The 16,327-nt window shown below is 41.9% G+C and overlaps 1 protein-coding gene across 7 annotated transcripts in view; it reads right to left on the reverse strand.

Annotated features, from left to right (window-relative positions):
• The window catches only part of CNNM2 (cyclin and CBS domain divalent metal cation transport mediator 2), a 162,999-nt gene extending 146,672 nt beyond the window's left edge, over positions 1 to 16,327 (reverse strand). For all 7 annotated transcript variants that reach the window (XR_014069505.1, XM_081544535.1, XM_081544549.1 and 4 more), the window contains exon 1: positions 12,056 to 16,327. Coding sequence is in view for 6 of the 7 variants with exons in the window: in XM_081544535.1 (XP_081400661.1) it covers positions 12,056 to 13,676 (1,621 nt within the window). In the remaining variant the exon portion in view is untranslated. The remainder of the gene's footprint in view (positions 1 to 12,055) is intronic.

Here is a 16,327-nt window from a genome sequence, read left to right on the forward strand (position 1 = left end):
AAGAAAACCTTTGGTAAAATGGCCTGGAGAAGAAAGGCACATTTAGATAGCAAGCAAACAGGGGCTTTTCTGTGCTCATCTCCTAGCCCAAATCCCAAGTCTGATACAAAGCCACTCTAAACATTAAATACAAACAGATTAACTTTTAAACTCCCAAGCTCCAGCCAGCTGTATTTTTGGTCTCTCTAAAACGTTTCACACAGCCTGTTTCTTTTTTTCCTACATCTAATCTAAGAAAGAAATTTTATTCTTTCCTATCATCTTTGCTGAAGAATGACAATGTCAGTCATAGATAGAGCTTCACTCTATATATATGAAAGTGGTAAGTAAAAATGCCTAAATTTTTTAAAGAAAAAATAAAGTCCACTACAATCAAATGAAACATAGCATAATCCCTCCCAAATTCACATGTTTTTGAAAAGCACTTTCCTATTTTACCATGAGTTATCTAATAAATGAGTTCAGCAAGGCTGCAGGCCACAAGATCAATATATAAAAATAAATTATATTCTACATACTACCTATGAAATTAATAAAATGATTCCATTTACAACAGCATCAAAAAAACTTTTATTCCAAGGATTTTATTTAACAAAAAGATTGCAAATGCACTGAAAAATACAAAACACTTCTGAAAGAAATCTAAAAAGACCTAAATAAATGGGAAGATATCCCATATTCATGGATGAAAGATTTAATATTGTTAACACTGTAATATTCCCCAAATTGACAGATTCAATGCAATCTCTATCAAAATTTCAACTGCCTTTGCAGAAATGAACAAGTATATCCATGAAAAATTCATACGGAAATGCAAGGGATCAATTTCATCAAAATCATCATGAAAAAGAACAAAGTTGGATAATTCATTTGTCTCAATTTCAAAACTTACTATAAAGCTACAAGAACCAAAAGAGCGTGGTACTGACATACGAAGACATGTATCAGTGGAACAGAATTTAGAGTCCAGAAATAAACCCTCACATTTACGGTTAACTGACTTGTGATAAGAATGCCAAGACAAGTCAATGAAGAAAGACTAGTCTTTTCAACAAACTGTGCTGGAACAATGAGATATTCACATGCAAAAGGATAAAGTTAGACCACTATCACACACCACATACAAAAATGAACTCAAAATGAATTAAAGACTTAAACATAGAAGATAACCTATGAATGTCTTAGAAGATAACATAAGCAAAAAAGTTTGTGACCTAGGACTAGACAATGGTTTCCTAGAAATGACAACAAAGACAAACCAAAAGAAAAAGGAATTGGACTTCATCAAAATTAAAACTTTTCTGTTTCAAAGGTTACTACCAAGAAACTGAAAAGACAACTGACAGAATAGAAAAAATATCTGCAAATTATATACCCCATATGAAACTATTATGTGGAATACATAAAGAACCCTTACAATTCAATAATAAAAAGACAATGCAATTTTAAAAATGGACAAAAGAGATTGGAATAGACTTTTCTCCAAAGAAGATAAAGAAATGGCCCACAAGATGAAATGATGCTCAACATCATTAGCCACTAGGAAAATACCAATCAAAACCACAATGAGACACCACTTCACACCTACTAGGATGGCTATAATTAAACAAACAAACAATAACGAGAGTTGGCAAGGATATGGAGAAATTGGAATGTTCATACATTTTCAGTGAGAATGTAAAATGGTGCAGCCATTTTGGAAAACAGTTTGGCAGTTTCTCAGAGTTAAATATAGAGTTACCACAGACCCAGCAATTCTACTCCTAGGTATCTACCCATGAGAACTGAAAACTTACATCCACACAAAAACATGTACACTAATATTTACAATAACCAAAAACTAGAAACAGTCTGAATGTCCATCTACTGATGGGTGAAAAAACAAAATGTGGTATATCCACAATATGGAATACTATTTGACCATAAAAATGAATGAATGAAACACTGATACATGTTACATGGATGTACATGCATGAACCTTGAAAACACGACACTAAGTAAAAGAAGCCAGACACAAAAGGCCACATAGCGTATGACTTCATTTACATGAACTGTCCAGAAGAAGCAAATCCATAGACACAGAAAGTAGATTAATGGTCTCCAGGGGAGAGGGGAATGGAGAGTGACTACTAATGTGTTTCTTTCTGGAGTAGAAAATGTTCTAGAAATAGACAATAGTGATGACTATACAACCTTGTGAATACACTAAAAACCAAGTTGTACGCATAAAAAGGGTGAATTTTGTGGTATGTTAATTATATCTCAATTTTTAAAAAATTTAAAGGAACCATTTGTCTCAGCAGCAAAATGTTCCTAAGGAGAAATGGAATAATATGAGTTCTCCATTAGTAAAGGTCAGTTTTCCCAAGAACAGGACTCATAACGTTCTCAGCAGATTTGAAGTTTTGCCAGGTATGTTATTCTGCAAAGTTAACAAAGGGATTTTTGAAAAGATGATCTATGATCACCCTATCCTAACACATCAACTATTAACTTGTCTGTGTTCCCTTCCAGTCTATACACATGTATATTTTCACATATCTATAATCTATACAAAATAGTCAGTATAAATTTTCCATACTGCTACATGGCCTTTAATGACCATATGATCATTAAATGGTTGTGATTAATTGACACCTATCATTTTCTTAACTCCTTTTCTTCCATGTCCTATCTTAAAGTGTTAGATATACTTAAGTCATCTCTAGTTTTTCACTATTTATAGGTATTTTTTGCAATATACATGCAACATGAAAAGTCAACATACCTCTTTTCTTCTCTTGAATTGTATCACTGAATTAAGATTTCCAGGGGAAAAAAATTACTAAACCCTTTGAAGGACATTTTTATAACTCCTGGTTGCCTTCCAAAAGTATTACAAAGTTACATTGCTATTAGCAACAAAAACTTGCTATATTAGACACTGATTATGTCAAAAGCATAAAAAATGGCAATGTTAAAAAATTTTATCTGAGTAATTTGAGATCTTCTTTTAATCTTCTAACTTTGATTATTCAAGGCTTTCCAAAATCCATGAGAATTTGTTCTATTTCTTTTAAACTTTGCTGTCTTTTTCAGTCACTTACAGTTAAAGAGAATGAAGATTTTTTAATTCAGCATTCTTACTCTAAAGAGGATAGAACATGTAATCAATTGCATTGTTTTCCTTAAAAACATATACACATGTGGCCATCTCATAAGTAACAGCATCGGCTAGAAAAGCCTAGGATTCAATAACAACAACAAAAAAAACAACCTACTACGATTTAGCCACTTTTCAAAATTTCAACATCCAGGGGAATTCCAGACTCAGCACTTCCCTCCAGGGGCCCCAGTTTAATCTCTGGTCGGGGAACTAAGATCCTGCAAGCCTCATGGCCCCACCAGAAAAAAAAAAATTTCAACTTCCATTAATAACTAGATGCACACATGACCCAAGGTGTCTCTCTTGACTTGCAATCATTAGTCTAGAGAAAGACCAAGACCACCACCAAAAGTCTATAGAATCATTACATATAAATAATGGTTAACTAAGCTCTGTGGAAAATTCTTAAAGAGATGGGAATACCAGACCACCTTACCTGTCTCCCGAGAAACCTGTATACAGGTCAAGAAGCAACAATCAGAACCAGACATGGAACAACTAGGAAAGGAGTTCACAATTGGGAAAGGAGTACAACAAGGCTGTATGTTGTTACCCCGCTTATTTAACATATATGCAGAGTATATCATTCAAAATCCTGGGCTGGATAAATCACAAGCTGGAATCAAGACTGCCAGGAGAAATATCAACAACCTTAGATATGCAAATAATACCACTCCAACAGCACAAAGTGAAGAGGAAATAAAGAGCCTTTTGATGAAGGTGAAAGAAGAGAGTGAAAAAGTTGGCTTAAAATCCAACATTCAAAAAACTAAGATCATGGCATTCAGTCCCATCACTTCACGGCAAATATAAGGGGAAAAAGTAGAAGCGGTGACAGATTTGATTTTCCTGGGCTCCATAATCACTGCAGACAGTGACTACAGCCATGAAATTAAAAGACACTTGCTCCTTGGAAGGAAAGCTATGACAAACCTAGATAGCATATTAAAAAGCAGAGACATCACTTTGCCTACAAAGGTTGGTATAGTCAAAGCTATGGTTTTTCCAGTAGTCATGTAGAGATGTGAGAGTTGGACCAGAAAGAAGGCTGAGCACTGAAGAATTGATGCCTTTGAACCGTGGTGCTAGAGAAGACTCTTGAGAGTCCCTTGGACTGCAAGGAGATCAAGCCAGTCAATCCTAAAGGAAATCAACCCTGAATATTTATTGGAAGGACTGATGCTGGAAGCTGAAGCTCCAATACTCTGATGCAAAGAGCCAACTCACTGGAAAAGACAGTGATGCTGGAAAAGATTGAAGGCAAAAGGAGGAGGAGGCAGCAGAGGATGGATGGTTAGATAGCATCACCAACTCAAAGGACATGAATCTGAGCAAACTCCTGGACACAGTGAAGGACAGGGGAGCCTGAGTGCTGCAGTCCACAGGATCACAAAGAGTCAGACACAACCTAGCAACTGAACAACAAACAGCAAAGTGACTGGTACTGGTATAGAAGCATTTTCACATTCATTATCACATTAATCCTTACTAAGTACAGTATGAGTTAGAAAATATCTCATTTTACTAGGGAAAAAACTGAAGCTTAAAGAGGCTAAGTTACTTGTCCAAAGCAGATTCAGGAAGAGCACATATTTTTTAACCTTAACGCTAGCAGGTAGTAGCCTCCCCACAGGATATGAATTCAAACAAAGAAACAGTCCCATCTAGGTCTGACAGCAAGAGAGGGTTAAGTATGAAGAAATGGGGATCTCATCATCATTACACCAATATTTATGATCAATAGTTACACTGATGTCAAAATGGGGCAGAGTCAGCACCTCCATTATGTCCATCAAGCCCTCAGCCAGTCTAATAAACACATCATCTTCAGAGGGTGCTTGTTCTTAGTCCCCTTTCTCCCCCTTCCGCAGCCTGCCTCCCTGAACATCCCTCTATGCAGACATTCTGGAGTTGCCAGTGATGTGATGTTGAAAGAATGCTTCCTATTGTCTCTCCTTTGCAGTGTTGTTAGGATTTGGGGTTTCTTGTTTGTGTTCTGAGAAAAAGAAGATGAAAAGACAATACTGAAATTGTATTCAATCCCAGTCATCCATTTCTAAGTATTTAGTTTAATAAATGTCCTTTACGTGCCAAGCAAATCTTACTGGAATTGACGCTTACTACCAATAAAATGTGTATTTAGAGGAAAGGGCTCCTTAGAAAGAAATATACTACTTTATATGTAACTCAAGTACTGTAAACATCTAATTCAAGTCCAGAGGTTTGCTCTTAAAAGTTGAAGTAGTTCATGCCATATGACCCAGCAATCCCACTGCTGGGCATACACACTGAGGAAACCAGAATTGAAAGAGACATGTGTACGCCAATGTTCATCGCAGCACTGTTTATAATAGCCAGGACATGGAAGCAGCCTAGATGCCCATCAGCAGACGAATGGATAAGGAAGCTGTGGTACATATACACAATGGAATATTACGCAGCCATTAAAAAGAATACATTCGAATCAGTTCTAATGAGGTGGATGAAACTGGAGCCTATTATATAGAGTGAAGTAAGCCAGAAAGAAAAACACCAATACAGTATACTAACACATATATATGGTATTTAGTTAATGAGTAAAGATAACCCAGTATGCGAGATATCAAAAGAGACACAGATAAATAGAAAAGTATTATGGACTCTATGGGAGAGGGCGAGGGCGGGATGATATGGGAGAATGGCATTGAAGCATGTAAATTATCACATGTGAAACGAATCGCCAGTCCAGGTTCGACGCATGATACAGGGCGCTCGGGGCTGGTGCACCGGGATGACCCAGAGGGATGGGATGGGGAGGGAGGTGGGAGGGGGTTCTGGAAGGGGAACACATGTACACCCATGGTGGATTCATGTCAATGTATGGCAAAACAAATACAATATTGTAAAGTTAAAAAACAGATAAGTAAACTAATTTAAAAAAAAAGTTGAAGTAGTTCAAGAGCAAATAAAATCATAAAATATTATGTTGGCTCAGTCTATTTTGCGCATTTTCCTGGTTGATAAGATTTTAACTTGTGTTTAGGGCTGCTAATAATTAATATTAACCACTATCTCATAGTATGGTACTGTTGGAATGATAAAAACCAAGAGAAAAAGCAGAACAAGATCCTTTCCTATTTCATCCAGGTAATACTAAGTCAGACTTGGTATTCATCTATGGCATGTCTTGACCTAAAAGGCTTCAGTGATACTAACCAAATAACCTTCAAAATCCAGACTGGATCCTCTGTAAGAATTTTGTTTACATGATAAAAAAAAACCTGAAAAGGGGAACACACAGATGCATGAATGGGACACATGCTTCAAATGCTTTAATGACTATTTCAACGGAAACGTCACAGACCTGCACCTCGAACAAAAATTAAAAGAATCAAAGACGTTTCATCCCATAGTCCCAAATCCAATCTTCGCTACTCTCACAGAAGAAACAATAACAACAACAAAATCACTCAGGGATATCTAAAACAAGTTAGTTAACTCAAAAGAAAAAGAAATAGTTTATACTTAACTACCTAAGGCTTCAATCTAGATATCGACACCCATTTCATAAAACACGCTCATAGTCTAATCTTAGCAGAGGAGAAAAACGCAAAAAAAAAAACTAAAAGAAAATGAAGTCATACATTCAGACTTATTTTCCATGTAACAAAATGCCTGTCAAAGATGACTTGAATGCCAGATATCAAAAATATTGATCTCAAAATCATAAGGCAAATAAAAACCAATGGCAAAGCTGCATATTGTTTTCTCAATGATGCAGCTGCCTTTAACTCTGACAAGAGTTTAAAGGTACCCTCGAACTTGGAACCAGAAGGCCTGCTTGTTGGAATGGAAAGACCTCCACGCTAGAGTCAGGTTCTAAGGCTATTGATGCTGCTAGTTAGGTGGGTAGCCCTACACAAGTCACTTAGCTTTCTCTCCTCATTCTCTCCTGCTCGAGAGAGGCTGACTAGACCAATGGTTAAGAGGTTGACTAGACCAAAGTTTCCTAAACTCACTTCATCATAAGAACTACCTCACAGTAACTGTTAACAGTATAGAGTCCAAACCCCCTTCCCTAGAGACTCTAGTTCAGGGAGTCTCTGAGTGAGGCTTAGGAAGTAATTCTTAATAAGTGATCCAAGTAAGTCTCATCATCTGGTAAGCTTCACAAACACTGGACCACATGATCCATGAGCTGTTGCCTGTCTTCCAGCTCTGATTCTATACTATTTGGATATTTCAAAATTATGTTCTAAAAATGTGCAAAATTATACTAAGTATCACATGTATTATTGCAAAAAATTAATAAACCTACATGATCAAAGAAACAAATACATCCACCTCCACCCCTTCACCCAGGACACCATTCACACCTTTAAACATCAATAAAAATACCCTTCTAGATTCTAGGCAAATGGAACACTGTATTTGGTGAGGAAAAAAGTTTTCAATATTAAGCTCTCAGCATATTAATATGGAAAGACTTATGTTACAGGAAGAGAGAACTTGTACACCTAATGTTTAAGTGAAAATTACACACTGCATTCTTCCCTTAAAGAACATTATCTGATGAGCTTACTTACCTGTTTCGAGTTTTAAAAAACTAAAAAAAATAGTCTGGCAAAGTCTGCAGCAGCTATAAAACAGTGTGCTCCACAACACTGGAATACAATTGTTACAAAACTAAAAGAAACAAAAGGAATCAAAATAAACAACTAAGTGGCTCAGAGCCCAAAGACTTTTGTTAGGTTTTACCAGGTATAGTAAGAGCCTCCAGGGTACTTTCTGCACACAAAGGTAGCAATCTTTAATTTAACTTTTCCTTCCTCTACACTACTTTGCTTTAGGTGATTTTTCTAAAATTCTCATAATCCACTAGTGGGATTTACTTTTATTCTCTTTTTTAGATTTATAAGTAAATATAAAGCTTACAAAGAGAAAGGCTGATGGCCTGGCACACGGCGGGGTTGGGGGGGGCGGTGGGCAGGGCTATACAGGAGGCTCAATGGCAACCAATTATCACAAAAGTGGCTACAAAAAATGTAAATAAAATCAAGATTAAAACACAATATTGGGTTTGAGTTAGCCCTGCAACACAAACAGATGTGAGACTAAGAGTGAAACAGGACCACATATGTTAGCTACTAGTCAGTGGTTAGAGTAACCCACTACAGCGGTAGCTGAGTACAACACAGTGTTAGCACAAAACAATATCAAAGTGAATCTTGATGCCTGACCTACAATACTGGAAACAGAGTTGTTTAGATTTAGGATCATACACATCAAAAATTGACTTATTTTAACGGCAAAAGTGGGGACACCAACTGTTAGGTACCACATCACAAAAGCACTGGTTTAAGGCCATGTTTAATGTTTAAATACATTTCTGTGTCTGTTGCTTTCAACAAGCCCTGAAGCAATGTTTTGACCAAACCTCACACTCAATTAAAATAGAAATGTAAAACTGGGATCAAGGGATCAGCATAATAGAATGGTTAAGAGTGTGGGTCTGGTTGTCACACCAACCCCAAAACAACAAATTACTCAATGACCTTGAACACATCATTTCACCTATGCCTTGATTTCCTCATCTGTAAAATGGAGATGATGCCTCAATCAGTTATCAGAAAATTTAAACAAGGTGGTGATTCATGTAAAGCACTAAGCCCTGCACCTTGCAGAGAGCAAATAAGTAATAATAATGAGCTAACTGCAAAATTAGCATAATTACTGTCTTCTAACCTCAAGGAAAGCTATGAGTTTCCTGGCACCCAGGCCTGCATGCATGCTAAGTTGCTTCAGTCCTGTCCGACTCTTTGCAACCCTATGAAGTATAGCCTGCCAGGCTCCTCTGTCCATAGGATTCTCCAGGCAAGAATACTGGAGTGGGTTGCCATGCCCTCCTCCAGAGAATCTTCTCCACCCAGGGATCGAACCCATGTCTCTTATGTGTCCTACATTGCCAGGCGGGTTCTTTACCACTAGCACCAAAGCCAGGCAAAATCTTCTAATCATTAGAAAGAAGATTATTTACATACACTACATAACACAGAAAGGTGGTTGTTGTTTTAGTCGCTTAGTCATGTCTGACTCTTTTGCGACCCCGTGGACTATAGCCCACCAGGCTTCTCTGTCCATGGGATTTCCCAAACAAGAATACTGGAGTGGGTTGCCATTTCCTTCTCCATGGGCTCTTCTCAACCCAGGAACTGAACCCACATCTCTTGCATTGGCAGGTGGATTCTTTACCTCTGAGCCACCTGGGAAGCCACTACATAAAGGTAGCTTTTCATTTCTTTCCGCATTACAGAAACTTTCCCCTTCCTTAGTAATGAATAACTGAGACTAATGATGCAGACCTATATCCAGGAAAGGCTTCAATGCAGACATCTTTAATTAGGAAGGATAATTTTCAATGAGATATGGATTAAGGGTCTAACCTGTGTGGGGGAGTTACAGTTGGTGTTGTTAGAAGAGGAAAAAAGAATAAGTAAAAGTCTTCAAACCATCCCACAAAGCATTATTCAATGGAGAAAAACAGTGGCAGGTTGACTGTCCACATTACATCATAACTGAATCAGAAAATGAAGGAAAAAAAATCAGGTGAAATATTTTAACTAACACAGAAGAAAGAAATAATGCAGCTATTAGTAAGGTTAAAACGGCCAAAATCATTCAAAAAAAAAAAAATCAAGGAAAGGAAGGGGAAAAATCAATTATTTCGACATTAAGCAACAAGCACCCACTCTAGCCTTTTAAGATCATGGCTTAAATTTCCCATTTGCAACCAACTGTCATTGCCCACTCTTCCAAATAAGCTATTAGCATGAATGCACCTTTAATTCATACTGTCTTCTTAACTGAATACATTATTCTGGTTACAGACAAAAATAAAATCTTGTGCATTATCTTTTTTTTTTAGAATTCACAAGAAAATATTATAAATTCAATCGATTTAAAGGATACATTTCAAAGAAAGTACTGTGAGAGGTAATTTGGGGAAAGGGAAAAGTTCCTAGTAAAAATAAAACATTCAGAGGAAAACTGTTCAAGGGCAATCAAAACCAAATTTCAAAATAATGCATATCTTGAGATTTTGAGAGAGGGGCAGAATTAATGAGTTGCAAGGGGCAGAACTAAATTCTCAAAGAAAGAAAATAAAAGATACAGAAGTGAAGAGAAGATTTCAGCAGGGAGTACACACCAGTGCTACCAATCCATCAGCAGATATGCAAAAATTCTGAATAATAAAAAAAAATAGAATATCTCTATCAATATTGGGAAATTCAGCAACAAAAGGAAAATAAAGTATTTCAAAGCCATTTTCAAGCTTTTCAAGACATTTTTCTGTATTTCACATTCTACTACAAAATGAAAAAAGAGACTGGTTAGATGCTCTAATTAACAATTTAGTAGTGAAAGAATAATGCCATCTCCAAAGAAGCTCTGTCACCTAGAGATAATGGACATTTTCTTTTTTACTGTTTAAGAATCCAGAAGAATCTCCTTCTGCTTTTAAATGCAAATTACCCCATCTCTGAAGCGCATTCTGCTCTATCTGAAAATTACTGCAGTGTGATCCCGTTCCAGAGAGGACAGCGTTCAGGGAGGAAAATGGAATTAGGACAACTGCACACTCTATGTTCATATCATCACATCCATCGAGCTGTCACCACTTACACATGGCCTTTTTCAGTGGAGAGACCACTCTCAGTGATCAAAATTCTATCGGAAGAAGGAAAAGTTAGTTTTGAGGACTATAGGTTCATTAAAAGATTACGTACACATTCTAATACATGAACATGCACCCTCACCATAACAATTTAAAAACTCACTATCAAAAACTTGGCTTTCAACTAACAAAGCTAGCTACTTACTGGAAACGTTTTTAAAGTTGGAATTTCAGTGATAACAGTATGAGTTGCCGGTAAAACAAACAGAAAATACCACTATGCAAGAAAGGTGAGTACACCACTCTCTGTACTTCTCTTTCCTGGTAAAACTCCCTGGAACAGTGAACCATGACTCGCAGACATACTTCCATTTAACATACCAGGTGATCAAGGTTAAAAAGAACACTTTTAAACCAGAAAGTCTCAAGAAACAGATAAACCATATAGAGGAATTAATCCCATTGTTAAAGATTCACCCTTTCTACCAAAACCACACTTGGTTTGGGAAATTTTATTTGTTGTCAGGTAAATGTAAACAAACAGTGAAGAAAGCTAAGCAATATAGAGCCTCATAAAAGGTTAACTTATCTCTAGTCTTTCCAAGTTATATATTAACAAATAGCTTTAGTTTAAAACAATAACAACAACAAACACCTCTTTTCCAGCTAAGGCAAGTCAACCAAATGAGTGATTTTCTTTAGTGTACCTGGCTTATCCCATACCCTATTCTCAAAAGCAGGCCCTAATCTCTCCCACAGGTCACCAGACAACCAGGAACTGAAGCAACTGAAAATGCACTTCCACTCTCGGAAATATCAACTGATTGCTCTGTGTTTAGAAAAGCCATTTAAACGTTCTCCAAATGCCTGAGATTAATACATGGCAACCAAATGGCACAGCATGGCATCAGCGGGTCCCTTTTTTCATCTACCCACTCAGAATCCCCCAATGAATGCAGCAGATCTCTCAAGGCCAGAGTGCAGTGGGTAAGAGTACCATGTACAGAAAATAGGAAGCCTGCTTTGGTAGGGGGGAAGCAAGCCAGGGCAGTCCTGTGGTTTTAAAGAACCTAGAAGCGCTTATTAGTTCAATCCACCCCCAAATCCATGCCACCCTTTCAACTTTACAATTAAAAGAGAGGAGAAATTCCGGTCAACTCGCCTTGGGGGGTTGGTCTGAGAGTTGAGGACTCAAGTAGGGAGGAGGATGGAGTGAGAAAGAGCAAGCCAATGAAAGGATACCAAAATTTTCCCACCTTTCTTAAATTCTTCCAGCATAGCGTCCAACTTGGTGTCATTGAAAACAAAGTGCAAGGGGTGGTTATAAAATTTCGTGATGGTTTTCAGGGGAGTACAGTCATCTGGATCCACGAAGGCCAAGTCTTTGACGAAAAGGAGGTCCACGATGTTGGAGCGTTCCCCCTCAAATACCGGAATGCGAGTGTAGCCGCTCTCCATGATCTCCGACATGGTGTTGAAGTCCAGAATGGCTTCGCCGGTGATCATGAAACAGTCCCGGAGGGGAGTCATCACGTCCTCCACCGTCTTGGTGCGGAGCTCCAGCGCCCCTTGGATGATATTCAGCTCCTCCTTTACGAGGTCGTTGTAGGGATCTGTGACCCGGAGCATCTCCAGCAGCTTTTCCCGGTTATAGACGGTGCCTATCTCCTGGCCCAGAACGCAGTCCAGCAGCTTGCTGACCGGGTAAGAAGCGGGAAAGGTCATCATCATGAAAAACTTGGTGAGGAAGATGGTGTTGGCTCCCACAGCCAGGCCGTGCCGGGAGCAGATGGCCTGGGGCACGATCTCCCCGAAGATGACGATGCCGATGGTGGAGACCACCACTGCCACCAGGCCTGAGCCAGCGATGTCGTCGAGCAGGATGGTGAGCGTGGTGTTGACCAGCACGTTGCCCAGCAGCAGCGAGCACAGCAGGTAGTTGCCCTGCCTGCGCACGGGCTCGATGCGCTTGGCGTAATTCTTCTCCTTCTCGGTGCCGCAGTTCTGCACGATGCGCAGCTCCATCGGGTCTAGCGCCATGAGTCCAAGGTTGAGGCCGCTGAACATGCCCGACAGGCACAGGAGCAGCGAAATGAAGATCACCTGCAGCCAGAAGGGCAGCAGGAACTTCTTTTCCTCCCCCACGATCATCTTGGTGTCCTCGCCATCGTGATAAATCCAGGTGGTCTCGGCCCACGGGGGCGGCGGCAACCCGGCCACCCCGGAGCCGCCCTTGGCCCCGACGGCGCCACTCGTGGACCCCGAGCCGCCGGCGCCCAGGGCTGGCGTGGACAGCGACGTGCACAGGTAATAGGACTTGCTCTTCTCCATCTTGCGCAGCGGTTTGATCTCTATCTCAATAATGCCCGATGTACGGCGGTTGAGAATGATATGGGGCAAGATGATGATATCTGATGTGCGGATGCCGCAGCGCTGGGGGCCGCTGTCCGGCTCCGGCGGCGCGGGGCCCCCCAGCCCGCGCTCGCCGGGGCTGTGGCGCCGACGCTCGTGCTCTGTGAAAGCAATGCGGGACCATGTCTCGTTGTTGATGTTCTGCCCGTACACCCGCAGCTTGACCCGGGTCCGCTCGCTCACCCGCAGCGCCCCCCCTTCCATGAACGACACGTCGTTCGTGTCCTCCAGCCGCAACCCGATGATCACCGTCTCTTCGTTCTCGCCCGCCGCCGTGCAGCCGCCCGCGCCGCAGCAGCAGCTCAGCAGTAGCAACGGCAGCAGCCGCCCCGCCGCCGCCTGCAGGACCCCCCGGCCGCGGGCGCTGAGGCTGCGGCGCGCCGCCATCTTCCAAGAGGGCAGTGCGGCGGCTGCCTGCCCGCCCGCCATCTTTACTTCGGGTTCACAAGCGCCACAGCCAATCATAGGGTGGCTGCTCCAGCTGCGGCTTCATCCTTCTCAGCCGGCGGCACGAGCGCAGGCACCGGCCCCGGGGCGAGATTGCAACACAGTGTTCGAACCCACTGTTCAGCAATCCGCTTCCCTGACTGACACTGACTCGGCCTGGGCCAGCACCGAGACCTCGAGGCTAGCGGGAGGGGGGTGGGGTGGGGGGAGTGCCAGCGGCTCCTGCGAGAGGCAGGCCGACCAGCCAATCACCAGCAGGTGCCCGCCCCCCCAGCCAGGGGGCTGGAATGGGGGCGTGGCCGTGAGCGGCGCCGCGAGCCAATGGCAAGATAAGTGGGTGGGGAGACGAGGGACAGCGTCCTCCTCTGCACTCCAAGTTTCCAACTGAAAGGCGCGTGACTCTTGTGTATGTGCGAGGGGAGGAGGTGTGGCCAGCCCGGGCCCAAGAGCCAGTCACAGATGAGAGCCATACGAAAAGGGGCGGAGCCCCAAGTCCCGGCTGCCAATGCACAGGGGCCTTCTGCGAGTCTGACGTCCCGGAGGGGCCTCGGTAGTACCCCTGTGCCTAGGTTGGCCCGCTGGACTAATGTCCTGTGTCCCGAGGCGGCCGGTTCTCGCCGGGCCACGCTGCCGGCTCCCGCATGCTCAGTGCCCGTGCAGAGAGGGCTGCGCCTTCCTGCCCCAAGATGCACATTAGCCTAAAATGAAGCCGAGCCACCGGCTGCGCCCCGCTTCTTTACTCCTGCGCGCCTCTCTGCTCGGGATGAGCGGTGGCCGGTGGGCCCCAACACCACACCTACGCGCTCCGCTGGAGCCGCTCGCTTATCCCTAAGGGACAGACGCCCTCTGCAGCTCACGGTCACGTAGCGCCACCTGCCGGTGTCACGGCTCCCTGCAACGCTTTCCAGGTACGCTGCAAACCCAAAAAGGTGTTTGGGAGGTGGGGCAGTTCCCCATCTTCCAAGTTATAAGAATCCCTTCACTTTCTTACTGAACATATATATTCCCTGGCCCCATTCCATACTTACTGGATGGGTAGGACTCAGGAATCTATTCCTAGTAGGCACTCGGGCAAATCTGGGAAATGGGAGAGGGCGGACATCCTAAGCAGACCCATAAAAGCTCATTCTTAAACACACTGACCAAACCCTGCTACGTTCATTGGTAGCTCAGGAGAAAAGAATTCTGAAGACCAAGGACTCCCAAGCCCACTCTGTATCTGGAGGAAACAGACTATCCAAATTGGTCTTTTTTCTTGCAACTTAAACATCCAAAAAATAATTATTTCCGTTTTTTCTATACTGCAAGCACATTTTCTTTCCTTTTTGTAAAATTTTTATTAATTTCTAATAGATATAACTGCAAGGGCCTCATCACTGTTCTATCCTCTTCTACACCTGTCCCCTTCCCTTCTCAACCCACCAGCCAGAGTAGTTTTGTTAAATAAGCCACTGTCCCTTCTTTGTTTGAAACCCTACTCTGGCTTTCCCAACTCATCACAGTAAAAGCCACTGGCAGCTACAGTACTGACAAGGGTCTAAAAGACCTACTGTCCCTCCTGCCCTCCACTTTCTTCTATAACCCCGTCATCTGGTGCTCCAGCCAGATTCTCCTGGTTATTCATTCTCTCTAGGGATGCTCCCTCGGGGAGCCTGTACACCTGCTGCTGTTGCCTGTGCCTGGGACTCGCTGTCCCCCAGATGTCAGCACAGAACCCTAGTCTACCTCCTTCAAGACTGTTTCAAGTCCATCTTTATAAACCAGTGATCAAACACTCCCTATACTCCATCGTTACTGTATTTTCCTTAATTTGGTTTATATCTGTCTCCTACTAGAACTTAAGCTTCCTAAGGGCAACAATTCTGTTTTATTCACTGCTATATCATCAGGGCCTAGAAGAATAGTAGATGCTCAAAACAGTACTTCTAGAGTATTTTAAAAAATGAAAGAATTTTTATTCTGAGTGTTCCAAATAATGTCCCCAACTCTAGTTTCCAGTCCTTCAGTCTTTTTTTTTTTTTAATAAAGTTGACTTCTCTCTTATGTGGAAAAGGACTAAAGGTCTGCTGCTATTCAGAGCTGCTATGAAGGTGATTGCAGCCATGAAATTAAAAGACACTTACTCCTTCGAAGGAAAGTTATGACCAACCTAGACAGCATATTAAAAAGCAGAGACATTACTTTGTCAACAAAGGTTCATCTAGTCAAAGTTATGGTTTTTCCAGTAGTCATGTATGGATGTGACAGTTGGATTATAAAGAAAGCTGAGCCCTGAAGATTTGATGCTTTTCAACTGTGGTGTTGGAGAAGACTCTTGACAGTCCCTTGGACTGCAAGGAGATCCAACCAGTCCATCCTAAAGATCAGTCCTGGGTGTTCACTGGAAGGACTGATGCTAAAGCTGAAACTCCAATCCTTTGGCCACCTGATACGAAGAGCTGACTCATTTGAAAAGACCCGGATGCTGGGAAAGATTGAGGGTGGGAGGAGAAGGGGACAACAGAGGATAAGATGGTTGGATGGCATCACCGACTCAATGGATATGAGTTTGGGTGAACTCCGGGAGTTCGTGATGGACAGGGAGGCCTGGCGTGCTGCGGTTCATGGGGTCACAAAGAGTTGGACACGACTGAGCGACTGAACTGATACTGAAATGATGAAGGTTCCTT

Source organism: Giraffa tippelskirchi, chromosome 2, assembly GCF_054371585.1.
Source record: "Giraffa tippelskirchi isolate mGirTip1 chromosome 2, T2T-mGirTip1v1.2.pri, whole genome shotgun sequence".
NCBI classification, from domain to species: domain Eukaryota; kingdom Metazoa; phylum Chordata; class Mammalia; order Artiodactyla; family Giraffidae; genus Giraffa; species Giraffa tippelskirchi.